Source organism: Lolium rigidum, chromosome 1 (genome assembly GCF_022539505.1).
Source record: "Lolium rigidum isolate FL_2022 chromosome 1, APGP_CSIRO_Lrig_0.1, whole genome shotgun sequence".
Lineage (NCBI taxonomy): Eukaryota > Viridiplantae > Streptophyta > Magnoliopsida > Poales > Poaceae > Lolium > Lolium rigidum.
Window position 1 is genome coordinate 54,245,075 of NC_061508.1, and position 15,039 is coordinate 54,260,113.

Sequence of the window (15,039 nt, forward strand, 5' to 3'; positions counted from 1 at the left end):
GGAGGACGCCGCGATGGCGGAGGCGATCGCCGGGTCGCCGCACGACATGGAGGAGGAGAAGCGCGCGGACGACGCCGCACCGGGCCCGGGCCGAGCGCGGCCCGGGAGCGCGAGGAGGCGGAGCGGCGGCGGCGGGCTGCGCCGGACACCGGCCGCCGCACGCCAACTCGCCGCCCGCGCCGCTCCAGCCGCCAACGACGATGTAGCGCGGTACCGCCGTCCTGCGACACCTCCATCCGGCGTCGCTGTCCCCGTCGTCGACCTCGAGTCCTCCGACGACGACTGGTACAAGCCATCCCCGGGGTGGGGAGACGCCGGCCAGGGCAGCAGCAGCCAGGCCGCGCAGCCGACTACACGGTGTTCTACCGCCATTTCGGCATGTAGAGCGCCGTGTTTTAAAATTAGCGTTTGAATTCCCCTAGCCGAATTCGAAATATAGTCGAATTCGGCCTCTATGTATGAACTCCTCCCGTAATGTAATAAATATCATTAAATTTAGTCTATATTCACCCGTTTTTAGCCGTAGTTTGTCAAGTTTCCGTTTTTTAAATTCGCATCGTCGACTTCGTCTGGGCACGCGGCTGGGAAACTACTACTCCCCACGCCAAATCTTTCTCCAATCCGGACGAAAATTTCGCCAGATTTGGACGTGGGAAGCGCCAACGAGTGGGGATGCTCTTAGCTTGCGTCGGCCGCTCGAGATGCAAGCAGCGGGCGTGGCGCAGAAAATCCTTTTCCATATAAACCGCTCTCCACCGCTCAACCGCCGCCCCCTTCTTCTTCTTCTTCCTCCCCAAGCTCGCTCCCCTCCACCTCCTCCTCCCACTCCACGTCTACAAATGCGGTTGCTTTCCAGGTCCCGTCTCCCGCGGACCGCTCCATTAGCTGTAGCCGCAGTCGATTTCTAGGTCATTCTACTGTACTTCTTGTCAAGCAAAACCAATTCGTCGACATCACTTAGGATTTAGAAAAGGGGAAAAGCGGGAGAAGAGATGGAGAAGACAGCAGGTGAGAGTACCATGTCTTTTCTGGATTCGAGATTCACTGCTGATGCGTGTTCTTTGCCCTTTTACTTTGTTATACTACCTGTATGCCGGATTTGTGAGTGATTCTCGCCGGATTCGTTCAGCGGTTCTTGCTCTTTTGCGGGCGGACTCTTGATTCCGTTGTGATCCAGGCCCTCGCTTGCCCATTGACCTGCGCGCTTCTGTACAGATTAGTTAAGAGTGTTTCGTACGTTTTTTTCCAGAGATTGAGTGCTTGTATCTACTCCTGGTATATGCTGATTTTTTGTGCATTTCCCTGCAGTCAGCACTTAGCAAGTTCCCAGTTTACAGTAGATGTGGTTAGGATTTTGTTTTTATTGTTTTGTGTTGAGCTGTGCCCAATAAACAACAGATCCTTATTTTATTCTAAAAAGCAACAGATTCTTATTGATTGGAGTAGTGAGAACACTGAGCAGTCAAAGATTCAGTTTTACGCTTTTCGAGAGATTGTTGCAGCTGGTGTATGCTGAACTTTTGTGTATTCCGCCGCGGCCTGCAGCAATGTTAGAGTAGGGATGTTGTTTTTCTGTTAAGCTATGCTAAACAAACATGAAACTTTTATTGATTTGTGAGAACACTGAACACTGGAAGCTTAAATTCTGCACGTGCTGTTGAGAAACCAATGCTGAATTTCCGTTCGCAGGAATGGAAGACACCCAGTCCCCAGACACCGAATCGTTTGAGTACATGCTGCTGGAGAAGGATCCAGACCACTACCGGACGGTCTTCTCTGGCCCGAGCCAGATTAGCCCGTGGATCGACCCGAGCGTGCTGAACCTGAAGCACCGGATAGGTAGAGGCCCCTTCGGGGATGTCTGGATAGCAACGCACCACCAGAGGACCGAAGATTACGACCGGTACCACGAGGTCGCCGTGAAGATGCTGCACCCGGTCAAGGATGACCAGCTGCAGCTGTTCTCTGCCAGGTTCGATGAGATCTTTGGCAAATGCCAGGGTCTAGGCGATGTTTGCTTCCTGCACGGCGTCTCGACACAGAATGGAAGGGTATGCCCTTGTCTTGTTGATGGTGTGTTGGTCATTCCTTTTGTCTTTGGCAAGGAGAGCCTTGCTGTTGGAGTGCCTGTTCAATTAATTTGGCCTCATAGCTCAATTTTGTTTCATGGTTTTACAGATTTGTATAGCGATGAAGTTTTACGAAGGATCCATTGGGGATAAGATGGCCCGGCTTAAAGGTGGAAGGCTCCATCTGTCAGATGTTTTAAGGTATGGTGGATGTCTATACAGACTATGCAAAATTGATGTTGTGAATATTCATCGTCTTAAATTATTAGCATACAGTCTACCACATAGGCAATTATACCATCTCTAGCTGATAAGGCACATCCAAATTTCCAAATTTCTACCAGTGATGTGCTGAATGTTGGTTGGTTTTGCACTTGTGATCACCTGATAACAGGGCTGCTGACAAAATGCCATGTTTGTTTCTTAGAATGTATATGATGTTCTATTTTATGGGATATTTTCTTGAGCACTTTTTTTTAATGAATCCTATTATTTGCAGATATGGGGCTGATCTGGCACGTGGTGTGCTGGACCTACACTCCAGGGGAATATTTGTTCTAAATCTCAAGCCTTGTAATTTTCTCCTTGATGAGCATGACCATGCAGTGCTGGGGGATTTTGGGATTCCATCCTTGCTGTTTGGACTCTCACTGCCTAATGCCGACCTTATCCAAAGACTTGGTACTCCAAATTACATGGCCCCAGAACAGTGGCAACCAAACATTAGAGGTCCAATTAGTTACGAGACAGACTCATGGGGATTCGCTTGCAGCATCCTTGAGATGTTCAGTGGAGTTCAGCCATGGCGTGGCAAATCACCAGATGAGATCTATCAGTTGGTTGTCCTCAAGAAAGAAAAACCAATATTCCCGTACAATATGCCTCCTGAGATCGAGAATGTCCTTTCTGGCTGCTTTGAGTATGACTTCCGAGACCGGCCCATGATGACAGATATCTTACATGCATTTGAAAGGTAGCATACTAAATTTCTCCTGCTTCTGTGTTGTCAGTAACTTGATTTGGTTAACTTCCGTTAGACGGGTAATTTTACCATTGCTTGTTCACTTCTGCTATTACTATGCACAGTAGCTAAGTTGTACTTGAAGTATGTCATGTGAAATTATGAAACTGCTCTCTCTCTACTCTCTAGTGCTCATATGATCTTAGTCGTGTCATACTCATATATGCTTTATATCCGGTGAATAGGCATTTATTTTTCTTCTGTGGTATATTTTACCATGTCCTTGCAGTACTCATATATTGTTCTTTTGTTTCTTTAGTGCTAAAAACGTGGATTATGACAACACTGACTGGGACAGTTCTGACAATTTAAGGGCAGAAAGGTCAACTCAGCCAAGTCGCATTAATTGGTTACACTTTAAGGATAAACTGCAAATCGGTGACAAGGTCCGCTCAAGAAAGCTTAAAACATCTTGTACTCCTGAAACAATGCAAATTCCTGATGGAACGATAGTTGGGTTGGAGGAGGATGGAGATCATGATGCTTACATTCTTGTGCGCGTCCATGGTTTACATGACCCTTTGAAGGTGCGCTCTACGACAGTGGAGAGGGTAACATATGGTTTTGCAGCTGGAGACTGGGTGCGGCTCAGGGAGGAGGACAAGAAGCGGTCTCAGGTTGGAGTTCTTCATAGCATTGACCGTGATGGCATCGTGTATGTTGGTCTGATAGGAATGGACACCCTCTGGAAGGGGGAATATTCGGACCTCCAGATGGCTGAAGCCTACTGTGTTGGGCAGTTTGTGAGGCTGAGAACCAACATCTCAAGCCCCCGGTTCGAATGGCAGAGGAAGAGGGGCGGAGGGTCTGCTACGGGTCGGATCTCGCAGATACTCTCGAATGGGTGTCTGGTTGTGAAGTTCCCTGGTAAATTCAGCCTTGGTGAGGTATGCAGTTGCTTGGCAGATCCTTCTGAGGTGGAGGCAGTGAGCTTTGACAAGTGTGACGGGGTTGTAAAGAAGTATGAGCACCTCGAGGACTTCCATTGGGCGGTGAGACCTCTGTTCATCGCTATGGGTTTCTTCACTGCTATGAAGCTAGGTATCTTCATTGGGAAGGGCGTCACCAGGCCAAGGAGTCGCAAGGTTGCCAGCGTCTCCGAGCAGGGTGGCGATCATCATAAGTCTCAGCAACAAGAAGTGCAGAATAGTGCGAGCGCAACGTGGCTACCTCCACCCGTCGTAAACATGCTGTTCGGAGAAGGTTATGCGCCTTCAGGGTAAAATCGCAAAATCTGTCTAGCTGAAGATTTCTTGAAGTATCTGCATCAACGCTTGAAACAATTCATAATGTGTATATTTAGGGCTGAAACTTTTTAGTTTTATCGAAACTCCTGTAAATATGTGTCTACCTCTGCAACCTTGCATGCCTGAGCCTGACCATGTATCTGCTTCCAGAATCATGCAACTACATGAGGTTGTTTCTTTATGCCTGACTGTTTCTGCTAACCCAGGTAGGCCTAATTCCTAGTTTAGACCTACCTAATGTTTCCCTAAATTTATCAATTTGACAACGATCTTTGGAGATTATGCTGTCAAAAAAGCACGTCATCAGCTAAATCGGTCACCAGCATATTATATATAGGGATGAAACTTCAGAAGAAGATTTGGTGCAATACATACACATGTTTTGAATATTTGTGCAAAGTTTCGTTAGAAATTGCAATGTATTTTGAGCTACAGCAGAAAAAAAAACAAATTTGTGGCTACATATAAAGGTAGATATTTGTCAGAAATTTATCTTTTTTTGTATAGCTCAAAATACAACATATTTTTCTCCAAAATTTTTACCGTACCTTCGGAATGTTTATATGTATCTAAATATTTAATTTCAACATTTTTAGAATCCAAAAAATATGATTTTTAAAAATCAGGAGCTGCCAAAAACACTTTTCTTTTTTCTTGCCATAGATTCTGCAAATATGTTTCTGCTTCCCCAAACATGCCTAACTATTACTACAGTACTAGTTTACAGCTGCCTCATGTTTTCTGCGAACCTACAATTTACTTAACATTCAAATTCAGAAATCTGTCACCATCATTAATACGAACAATGTCAAATCTGTTGTCATAAGGAATACCCTGTTGAATCCGCTGCCGACAGCAACCATATAGAACTTAAACACAAAAGGTATACAGCAAAACTGAATGATACATGAAACAGGAAAGGCGCCTCCACAACGAACTGAAATTTCTAAAAGTTGCATTCTGACTTCAGAGCGGCAGATACACAATAACCAACAGCCTTTCTCAGCTACTTTTGGTTTCAGTATTCTATAAGCTGAACAAAAGACGCGGTTGCTCCAGTGAATGCTTCCCTCGCTTCTGAAAGACCCAACTCCAGTTTCGATTTAGAAATCAAGCTGTGAGCTCTGGGCTGACGAGGAGCAACTGCCTGATGCACCTGACGAAGGCCCGCTCGACCCGTCCACCGGGGCCTGATTCAACCGTTCGAGCACCAGCGACCTCCTCTTCCGCAGCTTCAGAGAAAATGTGGATGCCTCTAGAATTACAGGAACCTGCTCGTCGATGCAAACAGCGTCAAAACAAGGGAGCACAAAGTTTGTTTACAGCAGCTATGACTACGAGCCTATGACGACCTGCATACCTGGCTATTGTTCTGTGCCACCTTATGCACATGCAGAAAACCAACCATATCCTGATACCCTGTTAGAAGTTTCGCCAAGTCCTTGTCCTCATCTAATGATAAAGGAGATTAGCAGTCAGGTTATGCATGACCGGCAGTCACAGTTGGAATGAACAAACAGATATTGAAGTGTTAGGCTTGCCTGGAATTGCTTTTATTGACATCAGCGTGTCTGCCAGATGCTGCCATCTCTTACAGAAGGAATCTGATAGGACCGTGTATGGAAATGTTATAACGGCAACGGCATTAGAAGCGCGTACCATGGCCTTCAGTGATCTGATAAATGAGACCATGTCCCAGTCCTGCAATGCATATAAAATTGGCTTCAATTTTTGGAGCACAGCATCCACCAATAAAGCATACATTATCTCAGTCATATATACTTGCCTTTCCAAAATATCCACACTGTGGTGCACAGAGTGACTGTATAGCAATCCGTCCAGCATTCAGATTTCCACCATCTTTTCTGAATACAGAGAACACAAGAATGTTCACACCAGTACATCAAAATGCATTCGGTCTAAGAAGACTCAAACTTTGTTGTTACACTAAACAATAAACATCATGTTGACATAGAATAATCTGTCATAAATAGGTACGAAAATCTTTCCCTACAGAAAACAATTTTGATCATAGATCCATGAATTGACCTCACCTTGGATGTCTTGATATGAAAGTGGAACAACGATCCTGGAGGTCACCAAGAGTGTCTGCATCTTGAGTGCTTACACATTCAATATGCTGTGCATTTAGTAAATGTCGTTCCAAGGGCTTCCGCAAATCAAAATCATTGCTAAACTCCTGCTTGTTATCTGCAACAGCGCTACATGGGTCAGCTCTTTTCACAAACATCTTTAGACAGTAATGAGTGCATAAACTAATTACCAGTTTTAGAAATGATGGTTACACAAATGAGGTATAATAGGTATATCAGGCAACAATTATACAAAGAATGCAATATTTCTTTTATTTTAAAAACTTCCAAGCACATTATCCACGAACACTGAAAGAAAGTTAATGGGTCTTTGCGCATTGCAGATTATTAACCAACAAGAAAACAAAGAAGATAAGTATAACCTCTGTGTTCGGCACTAGAAGTCCTCTCATCCCCAAAATATTTCCTGTACTGCCAAGCTATCCTCAAACCCTCATCCTGCAAAATCACACATCCAGATCAGTACAAAAACAGGAACACTACTAAGGACACAGATTTATTTACTGTAAAACACATTCTTCCACAAGACATACGCTTGCTCGTGCATCGCCGCTTCCCATCACCGCTCTTTGCCGCGCGTCCTCCTTTGAGGACGCAACCGGAGCAGGCAGCGCACCGAGGAACGTGCGGGGCTCCTTCATCGGCGCTGCGAAGAGCAGTGGCTGCTTGTGCACAATGCCCTGCGCCATGAAGGCCCGGAGAAGGAGGAGGTGGTGCGGTGCGTCGGAGTCCTCCATGACCATCACAACCGAACCGAGGAGGAAACCGCCGCCCAGAATACCTGCGGCAAAACACTGATAAATAACGATGGTACTTGGTAAAAATTGTCGCCTTTCGTGCTCTCCTGCCCTGACCTCAAGAAAATGTATCCCTCGTGCATACTGAATCATATGTACTAGGTAAAATATGTTGCAGGTAATTTGTACTGCTTGTTAAGGTACGGAGCATCTAATTCACAGTTCACACCCAAATCGCAGGATTTGATTTAAAGGTATGGCCTCTCACGCCGTTCCCACTAATCATTACAACTGGCTAAATCAAACTTCCGCTCTAGTCAACAAAAATTGCAGCCTGGCTGAAGGAGAATGCTTATGGGCACGGTCAGGCTTACTGTCGAGGTCGGGGATGCCGGAAGAAACGAACGCTGCGCCGTTAGGGCCGAGCTTGACGCCGGAAGCGGTGGGGGAGGACGATGAGGAGGCGGTCTTCGACGAGGCGGCGCGGGAGAAGCTGCTCCGGCCGAGGGCTTGCCCCCCTACTCCGGCGGCGGCGGCCATGGTCGTGCTGCGTGAACCGTCCTCGGCAGTCGGCTGCGACCGGGTCGGCCCCTATGGAGTGCCACGAGCCGGGGCAGTTTAGTGGGCCGCGGCCCATCAGATCAGTAAGCTCTCCTTTTTTTTTTCCTTTTTCTCCCTGCTTTTTTTTTGTTTCTGTTCTGTTTATATTTACTTTTTAAAAAAAATCTAACACTTAAAAAAATGCGAGAAAAACTATCTTTCAAAATTTGAACATTTTTAAAATTTGAACATTTTTCTGAAAAAGGCAAAATAGAACTCATGTTTCCCTTCCAACATTGTCTTCTTTCTGTGCATATCACTATTGAAAAGAAGATGGAAATTTGGCCGTCCATACAACACATGTATTTGTACTCCCAAAAAGGATGTCATAGAATCGTCAAAATTGGGATGCATCTAGACGTGATTTAGTGTATATGTACAGCTAAAATTAGATAAAATTATGACATATCTTTTTAGGATGGAGGGGGTAGTATCTATCCAATTACTTAGAACCATCATTAAATATAATCTCATATTATAGGTATTTAAATACTCTATATGTTGCGATTTTTATATTATTGGTCAACTTTATAATTTTGTTTACTATGACCAAAACTAAAACACAGGGTAATTTTATAAAAGATGAAGTACCTATCTAAACATCGAACACTACTGAACGTCTCGGTTCCATGCATATGACCCTACTCAGTTTGAGAATCTCATCTCATTTTATCTAACTATGAGGGGTTTCTGACCATGTTGCTTTTGTTATTGACTCGGGTATTAAAGAACCGGTGGTTTTTAAACAATTTTGTTTTGAGTTGTGTTGGCTCAATTGGCCAGACCTTATTGATATAGTTACAAAAACTTGGAATGGAGTGTATGAGGGTAGAGATGTTCTGCATGTTATACAAAATAGGACGAAGAAGCTTAGACGGGTACTAAAAGGGTGGAATTTAAATATTGAAAGTGTGTACAGAAAAGAGAGGAAGAGATTGTCTGATTTGCTAAATTTTATTGATATTAATAGTGAGACAGTTGGGTTATCGGCTTCTGACTATGAACTAAGAATTTCCTTACATAACCAATTAATTTTTTTACTTAGGGAGGAAGAAATTAAATGGAGACAGAGAGCTAGAGAGATTGATATTGGAGAAGGAGATAGAAACACAAAATACTTCATGGCTAGAGCTAATGGAAGAAATAGAATACATAAAATCTTTCGTTTTAATCAAGATGAGGGTGTTATGGAAGGTGATGAGAACCTGTTAAGATATGCTACAAATTTTTACGTTTGTTTGGATATGTTAAGTTTCTTCCTATTTCTTTGACATGGACCCTTGACTCGGCCTTGTCGGATGAGTCGAAAGAAAAACTCGCTGATAGATTCACCATACAAGAGATCAAAGATGTAATTTTCTCAATGAAAACTAATAAAGCATCTGGTCCTGATGGTTTTTCTTCCTATCGAATTTTATCAAAAAAATTGGAGTTTGAATGCTGGAGACATCTTTGCTTTGTTTCAAGATTTCTATGATGGTAAGATAGACATATCTAGGTTGAATTATGGGACAATTATTCTCATTGCTAAAGGGATGGGGCTGATAAGATTCAGATGCATCGACCAATCTGTCTATTAAATGTGTTGTTTAAAGTCGTAACTAAGGTTATGAATAATAGAGCTATCTTAGTTGCCGATGAAGTCATTTCTAAGATCCAATCTGCTTTCATAAAAGGAAGGTTTATTCTAGATAGTGTGGTCATTCTACATGAAACAATGCACTACATTCATAAGAAGAAGAAGTCTGGGGTTTTCTTCAAAGTGGATTTTGAAAAAGCTGATGATAAAATTAATTGGGAGTTTATGTTTTGAGTGTTGGAAATGAAAGGGTTTCCAACAAAGTTTATTGAATTGACTAGAAAAGTTGTAGAAAATGGTAAGGTTAATATTATGGTTAACGATAAAGTAGGTCCGTATTTTGTTACTAGGAAAGGGTTGCGCCAGGGAGATCCCTTTTTCCCATTACTTTTCAATGTGGTTGCGGGTGTTCTGGAAACCTTGGTTTCAAGGGCCCAAGAACAAAGTTATATTAAAGGTTTGATACCAGAGATGTATGATGGCGGCTTATCTTTATTGCAGTATGCAGACGATACAATTTTCGTGTTCGGGGATAAGCTTGAGTATGCTAGAAATTTAAAAATTATTTTATGCACTTTTGAACATCTAACTAGGTTGAAGATTAACTTTTCTAAAAGTGAGGTTTACTGTTTTGGTTCAACTGTAGAAAAGCAAAAGGAATATACCTATATATTCACTTGCAAAGTTGGAGATGTGCCTTTTAGATATCAAGGGATGCCAGTACATTATAAGAGACTATGTAAAATTGATTGGAGACCAGCAGAGGAAAAAGTAGAAAATAAATGTCCCTGCTGGCAAGGGGGTTGCTTTCTTTTGGAGGGAGAATAATTCTTACAGAAATTTTTCTTAGTAATGTGCCTAGTTTCATGATGCCTTTTTTTAGAGTTCCGAAAGGAGTCCTTAAACGCTTTGATTTCTTTAGGGCTCGAATTTTATGGCAAGAAAGGGAAGGGATCCGCAAGTATCACCTTGTGAAATGGGCTGATGTATGCCAGCCGAGGGATCAAGGTGGATTGGGACTCACAAATCTTGACATAAAAAACATTAGCTTACTCTGCAAATGGTTGTGGAGACTATAAAATGAGGAAGGTGATTGCCAGAAAATCTTAAGTTTAAATACTTTAAGAATGGTATTATTAGACAAGATAGAAAATATGTTGGATGCTCCCATTTTTGGTCAGGTTTGATGGAGGTGAAAGATGTTTTTTATAGTTGTTGTAAAAGGTTTTTAGGGGACGGATGTAAAACTAGATTCTGGGAATATGTGTGGGTGGGAGAGAAACCGTTGTGTGTACTCTTCCCGAGGCTTTATAACTTGACTTTTTCACAAGTTGTTCGGTAGCTAGAGTGTTTGCACAAGATTTTAATCGCATTAGATTTAGAAGATGCTTGTATGAGGAATCTTTGGAGATGTGGAACAAACTACTAGACATGTGTGGTAGCACTACCTTGTCACATGAGCCTGATAGTGTGAGCTGGAAGTTAACTAAGTATAGAGTTTTTTCTGTTAAATCGATGTATACTTATTTGATGGCTAGGCGAGTTCTTTCCCCGTATAAGATGATTTGGAGGATGAAAATGCCTCTCAAGATCAAAGCCTTTATCTGGTTGATAGTGAAGAATAGAATCTTGACTAAGATTAACTTGGCCAAGAAAGGTTGGAAAGGTAGTGTCTTGTGTGAATTCTGTGGGGGAAGTGAAGATATGAACCACCTTTTCTTTGAGTGTCCCATGGCTAAATATAACTGGAGTGTGGCTAGTTGTGCTTTGGGTATAGAGACAAAACATGTGAACTTCTATGATTTGTGCCAAAATTGGCTTCGGAAATTCACTGGCCGTGATAGAACCGTAGTTATGTTGGGTACAGCAGCTTTGTTGTGGAATTTATGGAAGACAAGAAATGCATCGTGTTTTCAACGGAAATTCCCAGACAATCTTGCTGAAGTAATTTTTTCTATGTGTTGACTAACGGATGACTGAAATTTTCTTCAGAAACAAAAGGTTCAAAAGCTTGTGCGACGTGTCTGAACAGATTCGGAGCATTGCGAGCGAGATATTCTGCAGAATACATGTGTGGGCGCCTATGACAAAAGATCTATGACAGTTGACTCGCTTCATCCAAGAAAATATGGATTTCTTTATGTCTTAGAGACTTGCTTGCCAATGTGTTTGTTATACTTTGTTCAAAGATGGCTGGTTGTAGAGATGGTTCTGGAGGTTTTAGTGCTCAGTTTAGATGGTTTTTTAGTTTGTGTGCCTGGAGGGTTTAGCTGCTGTGACTTAAGCACCTTTCTTTTCCCCTGATGTTACACTGACTCCAATTTCTTTATTGAAATTGGGGGCCATGTGGCCCCTACAATAAAAAAAAATCTAACTATATTAAGCAGTACTGTAGTGTATATTCATATTGTTCTCCTGGCTCACTGTCTTCAACACGTCGCGAAGCTATAGAAAGAAAAACGGCCGGCAATGAAATCAAACTCGGTCCGGCAGATGCCGGCCGGCCAAGGTCAACATCATCAGGAGACACGTTAATTTAACCTATCTCTGTACAACAAAATAATTCTATCTTCCTTGTTTCAGTACGGATCACCTCTCTCGCAGATTCTTCCGATATTCCTTACCGGAAGAAGACAAACACCCATGCATTGTACACGTACGTCGGGGGTGCATTATTGCACAAGTTCGTTGGGAATGTGTAGTGCATGTTGCTGTGCCACCCGTGCATGCAAACATGAGAAAAACATGGCCTAATCAGAAAACCGATGCATGTTGATATGAATTTGGTCAAAAGTTAAGCTTCTCAAATATGTTCTCCAAGCATAATTATTTCATATTATAGATATTGATACTTTCTTTTATATATTATAAGTAAAAATTATTTATAAGTTTTACACAAAAATACCCATAGGTTGATCTAGCGCACAATAACCTTGTAGTTTCGTTAACTTAAAACCCTTTTCAGAGAATGTATATGTGTCAATGGCAACGTGAAAATCGTAATATCTAAGTTTACAATCTTGAATAGTTGAATTTCTAACTAACGGAAAGTAGGTAATTATATATTTTCCAAGCTATATATATGACCTACTTCAAGTTTGCATTGTGCAATTAAGGCACATACAAATATAATGAGTCGGATATCCCGACTAGTTAAATAATAAGCGGGTTGCAAAAATCATAAAGAGGAAACCCAAGATCTAGGCACAGCGGAAGAACATCTACGACAATGTTTCCTCCTTGTACCCTCTGCCTAGACAGCCATTTTCCGATGTCTCGCCTAAACAAGGACATCACCGTATAGTCGATACCACCACCCACCGAACGAGAGGGAAACAAACGCCCCTATGGATTGGCCATGCTGACTTTGTTAGAGGTGAAAGTGCACCTCCAGAACTATTGTTTGACCATCCAACATTCCATAGATAATCAGAACTTCATTTGTACACCTAAAAATAAACACATTTTTTTGAAATTGGGTCGACCTAGAAAAAAAATTGAGCGTCTTATTGGAAACATACACAAAAATATATATAGGTTTCTCATCGAATAAAATCGGGCGCCTTTTTTTATGTTCCATTTGCTTACCAATCCACGTCAACGAATAGGTAGAATGCTTACGAATATGTACTATATAGCCGCTTATATAGTTTTTTGGAGCAACCGGCAGGAGCTCTGCCTATTCATTAAGAAGAGGGAAATTTAGCCGGTTTATGAGGAAAACCGCCCGAAAACCGATACAAACTCGACACCCGTGTCCGGTTTATAAGGAAAACCAGACAAAGAAAACCTACACGGCATAGTTTTAAGGAAAACCGGCGAAAACCACACTTGGCCACACGACCTAGCTCAACTAGGTATGGAGCGCCATCGAATGACACCAGCACGACGGCAACGGAGAGCACCACGACTTCCCGGTCCACGTCCCTGGAAAGGAAGTCGGAGCCGAAGGAGACGGCTAGGCCTTTCAAGCTTCGCGGGGAGAGGCAAGCCGCAAGAAGCAAGCCAGCGGCACTCGCACACCGACGGTACCCGAAGACCACGACCCAAACCAGTGGTGCAGGCATCGACAACAAGTGGCTTCCAAGACTCCAAAAAATGACGCCTCCAACGAGGTCACGACATCCAAAGACGCCGCCGTCATCCAATCCGGCAAGCCGGATTTGGGTATTCACCCTGGAATGATGGGCGGAGGGGTGTCGGGACTCCACAACAACGCCTTCAAGAAGGAAAGCGACGCCCGAAGGCGACACCGTTGTCGGCACCGACCAAGTTGGGCAAGATTTTCATCCGGAGACCCATGACCGCCGCCTCCACAAACGCCGGACGAGCACATACCACTAGCCAAAGAGACGTCGCCCACGGAAGCATGCCCTGCCGCCCACGCGGCCAGAGGCATAGCAACACCACCACCGCGCTCCCGGAGCCGCCGCTCCGGCTTCCACGCGCAACAGGCTGACCCCTCGCGTCAACCTGTCACCGTCCCGAGACGCTGGAAACAGCGCCCCGCCCACCAAGAGCCGCGCCGCCATCCTTGCACTATGGCACACCTCCGCCACAGGCCTGCAGAACTAGCAAGGGCTGCCGCACCCCAGCTAGCCTGCCACACGCGGTGGCCCTCCGCAGCCCCCGAACTCCGACCTTCACGCGACCGCCACGCCAAGGAGAAGCCGGGCCGGCACATCCCCGTCGCCACCGCGTCTCCGGGGCCGCTGCCCCGGCATCCTCTTCTCCGGCCAACCGCTGGCGCCGGAGATGCAGACAGGCCTCCCCGCCGGCTGCCCGCTGTCGGGGGCACGACCCCGACACCACCAACGCCACCAAGACGTCCCAGGGCCGCCGCCCTGGCCTCCTTGAGCGAGGCCGACCTGCACGCCCCCAAATCGAGCGGATCTCGATCTGGGAGGACGCCGGCCAGGCCGCCCCGCAAGGCCCCGCGCCGAGGGTGACCGCCGCCGGAGCAGCCGCGACCACCGCAGCGCCGGCGAGCAGCCACCACCGCAGCCCCCCGCCCGAGCCCGCCGGCTCGGCTTCCTCAAGCCCCGACCGCCACCGCCCCCACGAGCCGGCCCTCCACGTCGCGCCCAGAACTCCCCGGCCACCTTCGGCAGCGGGGTGCCGCCACCGCCGCGGAGGAGGCCGGCGGCGGCAGCGGCGGGGTAGGCCCAGGCGGGGAGGAGCTTGGCGGCGCTAGGTTTTCGCCCCTGGCGTCGCCTGGGGGAGCGACGCGAGGGGGTTTTCTCGTTATGGGGAACTCAATTTTAGCCGCTTATATATCAGTATCACATTCACGTACGCCAGGAACTAGATCCGTTCACCGTACGAACGAAATTCTGATTAGTGCCACTCCCACTAGATGCTTTCTTATAGACTATCACTTCGTCAGGCAACTCAAGGAATTTAAGGTTCATGCTCCTATCGTCCTAATTCATAGGGAATGATATTTTGGCACATAGGAGCATGCTCCCTTTATTTTAAAATGCATGTTAAATATATTTTGAAATTTTAAAAAATTTGCACGTACATCTTCATATGCTACACACTCATAAAATCGACTTGTGTGGCGTGCGTAGAAAAGCAAAATTCGGTGCTAAAAAAGCTTATCAGAAGATAAATTTTCTCATTTTACATAGATTACAAAAAATATCGTTTTTTCGCGAAACTTGATGAAC

The 15,039-nt window shown here is 44.8% G+C and overlaps 2 protein-coding genes across 2 annotated transcripts; one reads left to right on the plus strand and one right to left on the minus strand.

The window, feature by feature from the left end:
• The first annotated feature begins 753 nt into the window (after positions 1 to 753).
• Positions 754 to 4,486, plus strand: LOC124685359 (E3 ubiquitin-protein ligase KEG-like). The gene is made up of 5 exons (XM_047219708.1): positions 754 to 1,008; positions 1,690 to 2,051; positions 2,179 to 2,270; positions 2,569 to 3,042; positions 3,350 to 4,486. Exons 1-5 carry the CDS (start codon positions 993 to 995, stop codon positions 4,311 to 4,313), a joined length of 1,908 nt encoding a protein of 635 aa, XP_047075664.1. The 5' UTR covers positions 754 to 992; the 3' UTR covers positions 4,314 to 4,486.
• Positions 4,487 to 5,109: 623 nt separating this feature from the next.
• Positions 5,110 to 7,728, minus strand: LOC124673190 (elongator complex protein 4-like). The gene is made up of 8 exons (XM_047209316.1): positions 7,563 to 7,728; positions 6,985 to 7,232; positions 6,814 to 6,889; positions 6,392 to 6,548; positions 6,124 to 6,202; positions 5,879 to 6,038; positions 5,698 to 5,789; positions 5,110 to 5,608 (listed from the first exon to the last, which is right to left on the minus strand). Exons 1-8 carry the CDS (start codon positions 7,726 to 7,728, stop codon positions 5,441 to 5,443), a joined length of 1,146 nt encoding a protein of 381 aa, XP_047065272.1. The 3' UTR covers positions 5,110 to 5,440.
• Between the last annotated feature and the right edge of the window lie 7,311 nt (positions 7,729 to 15,039).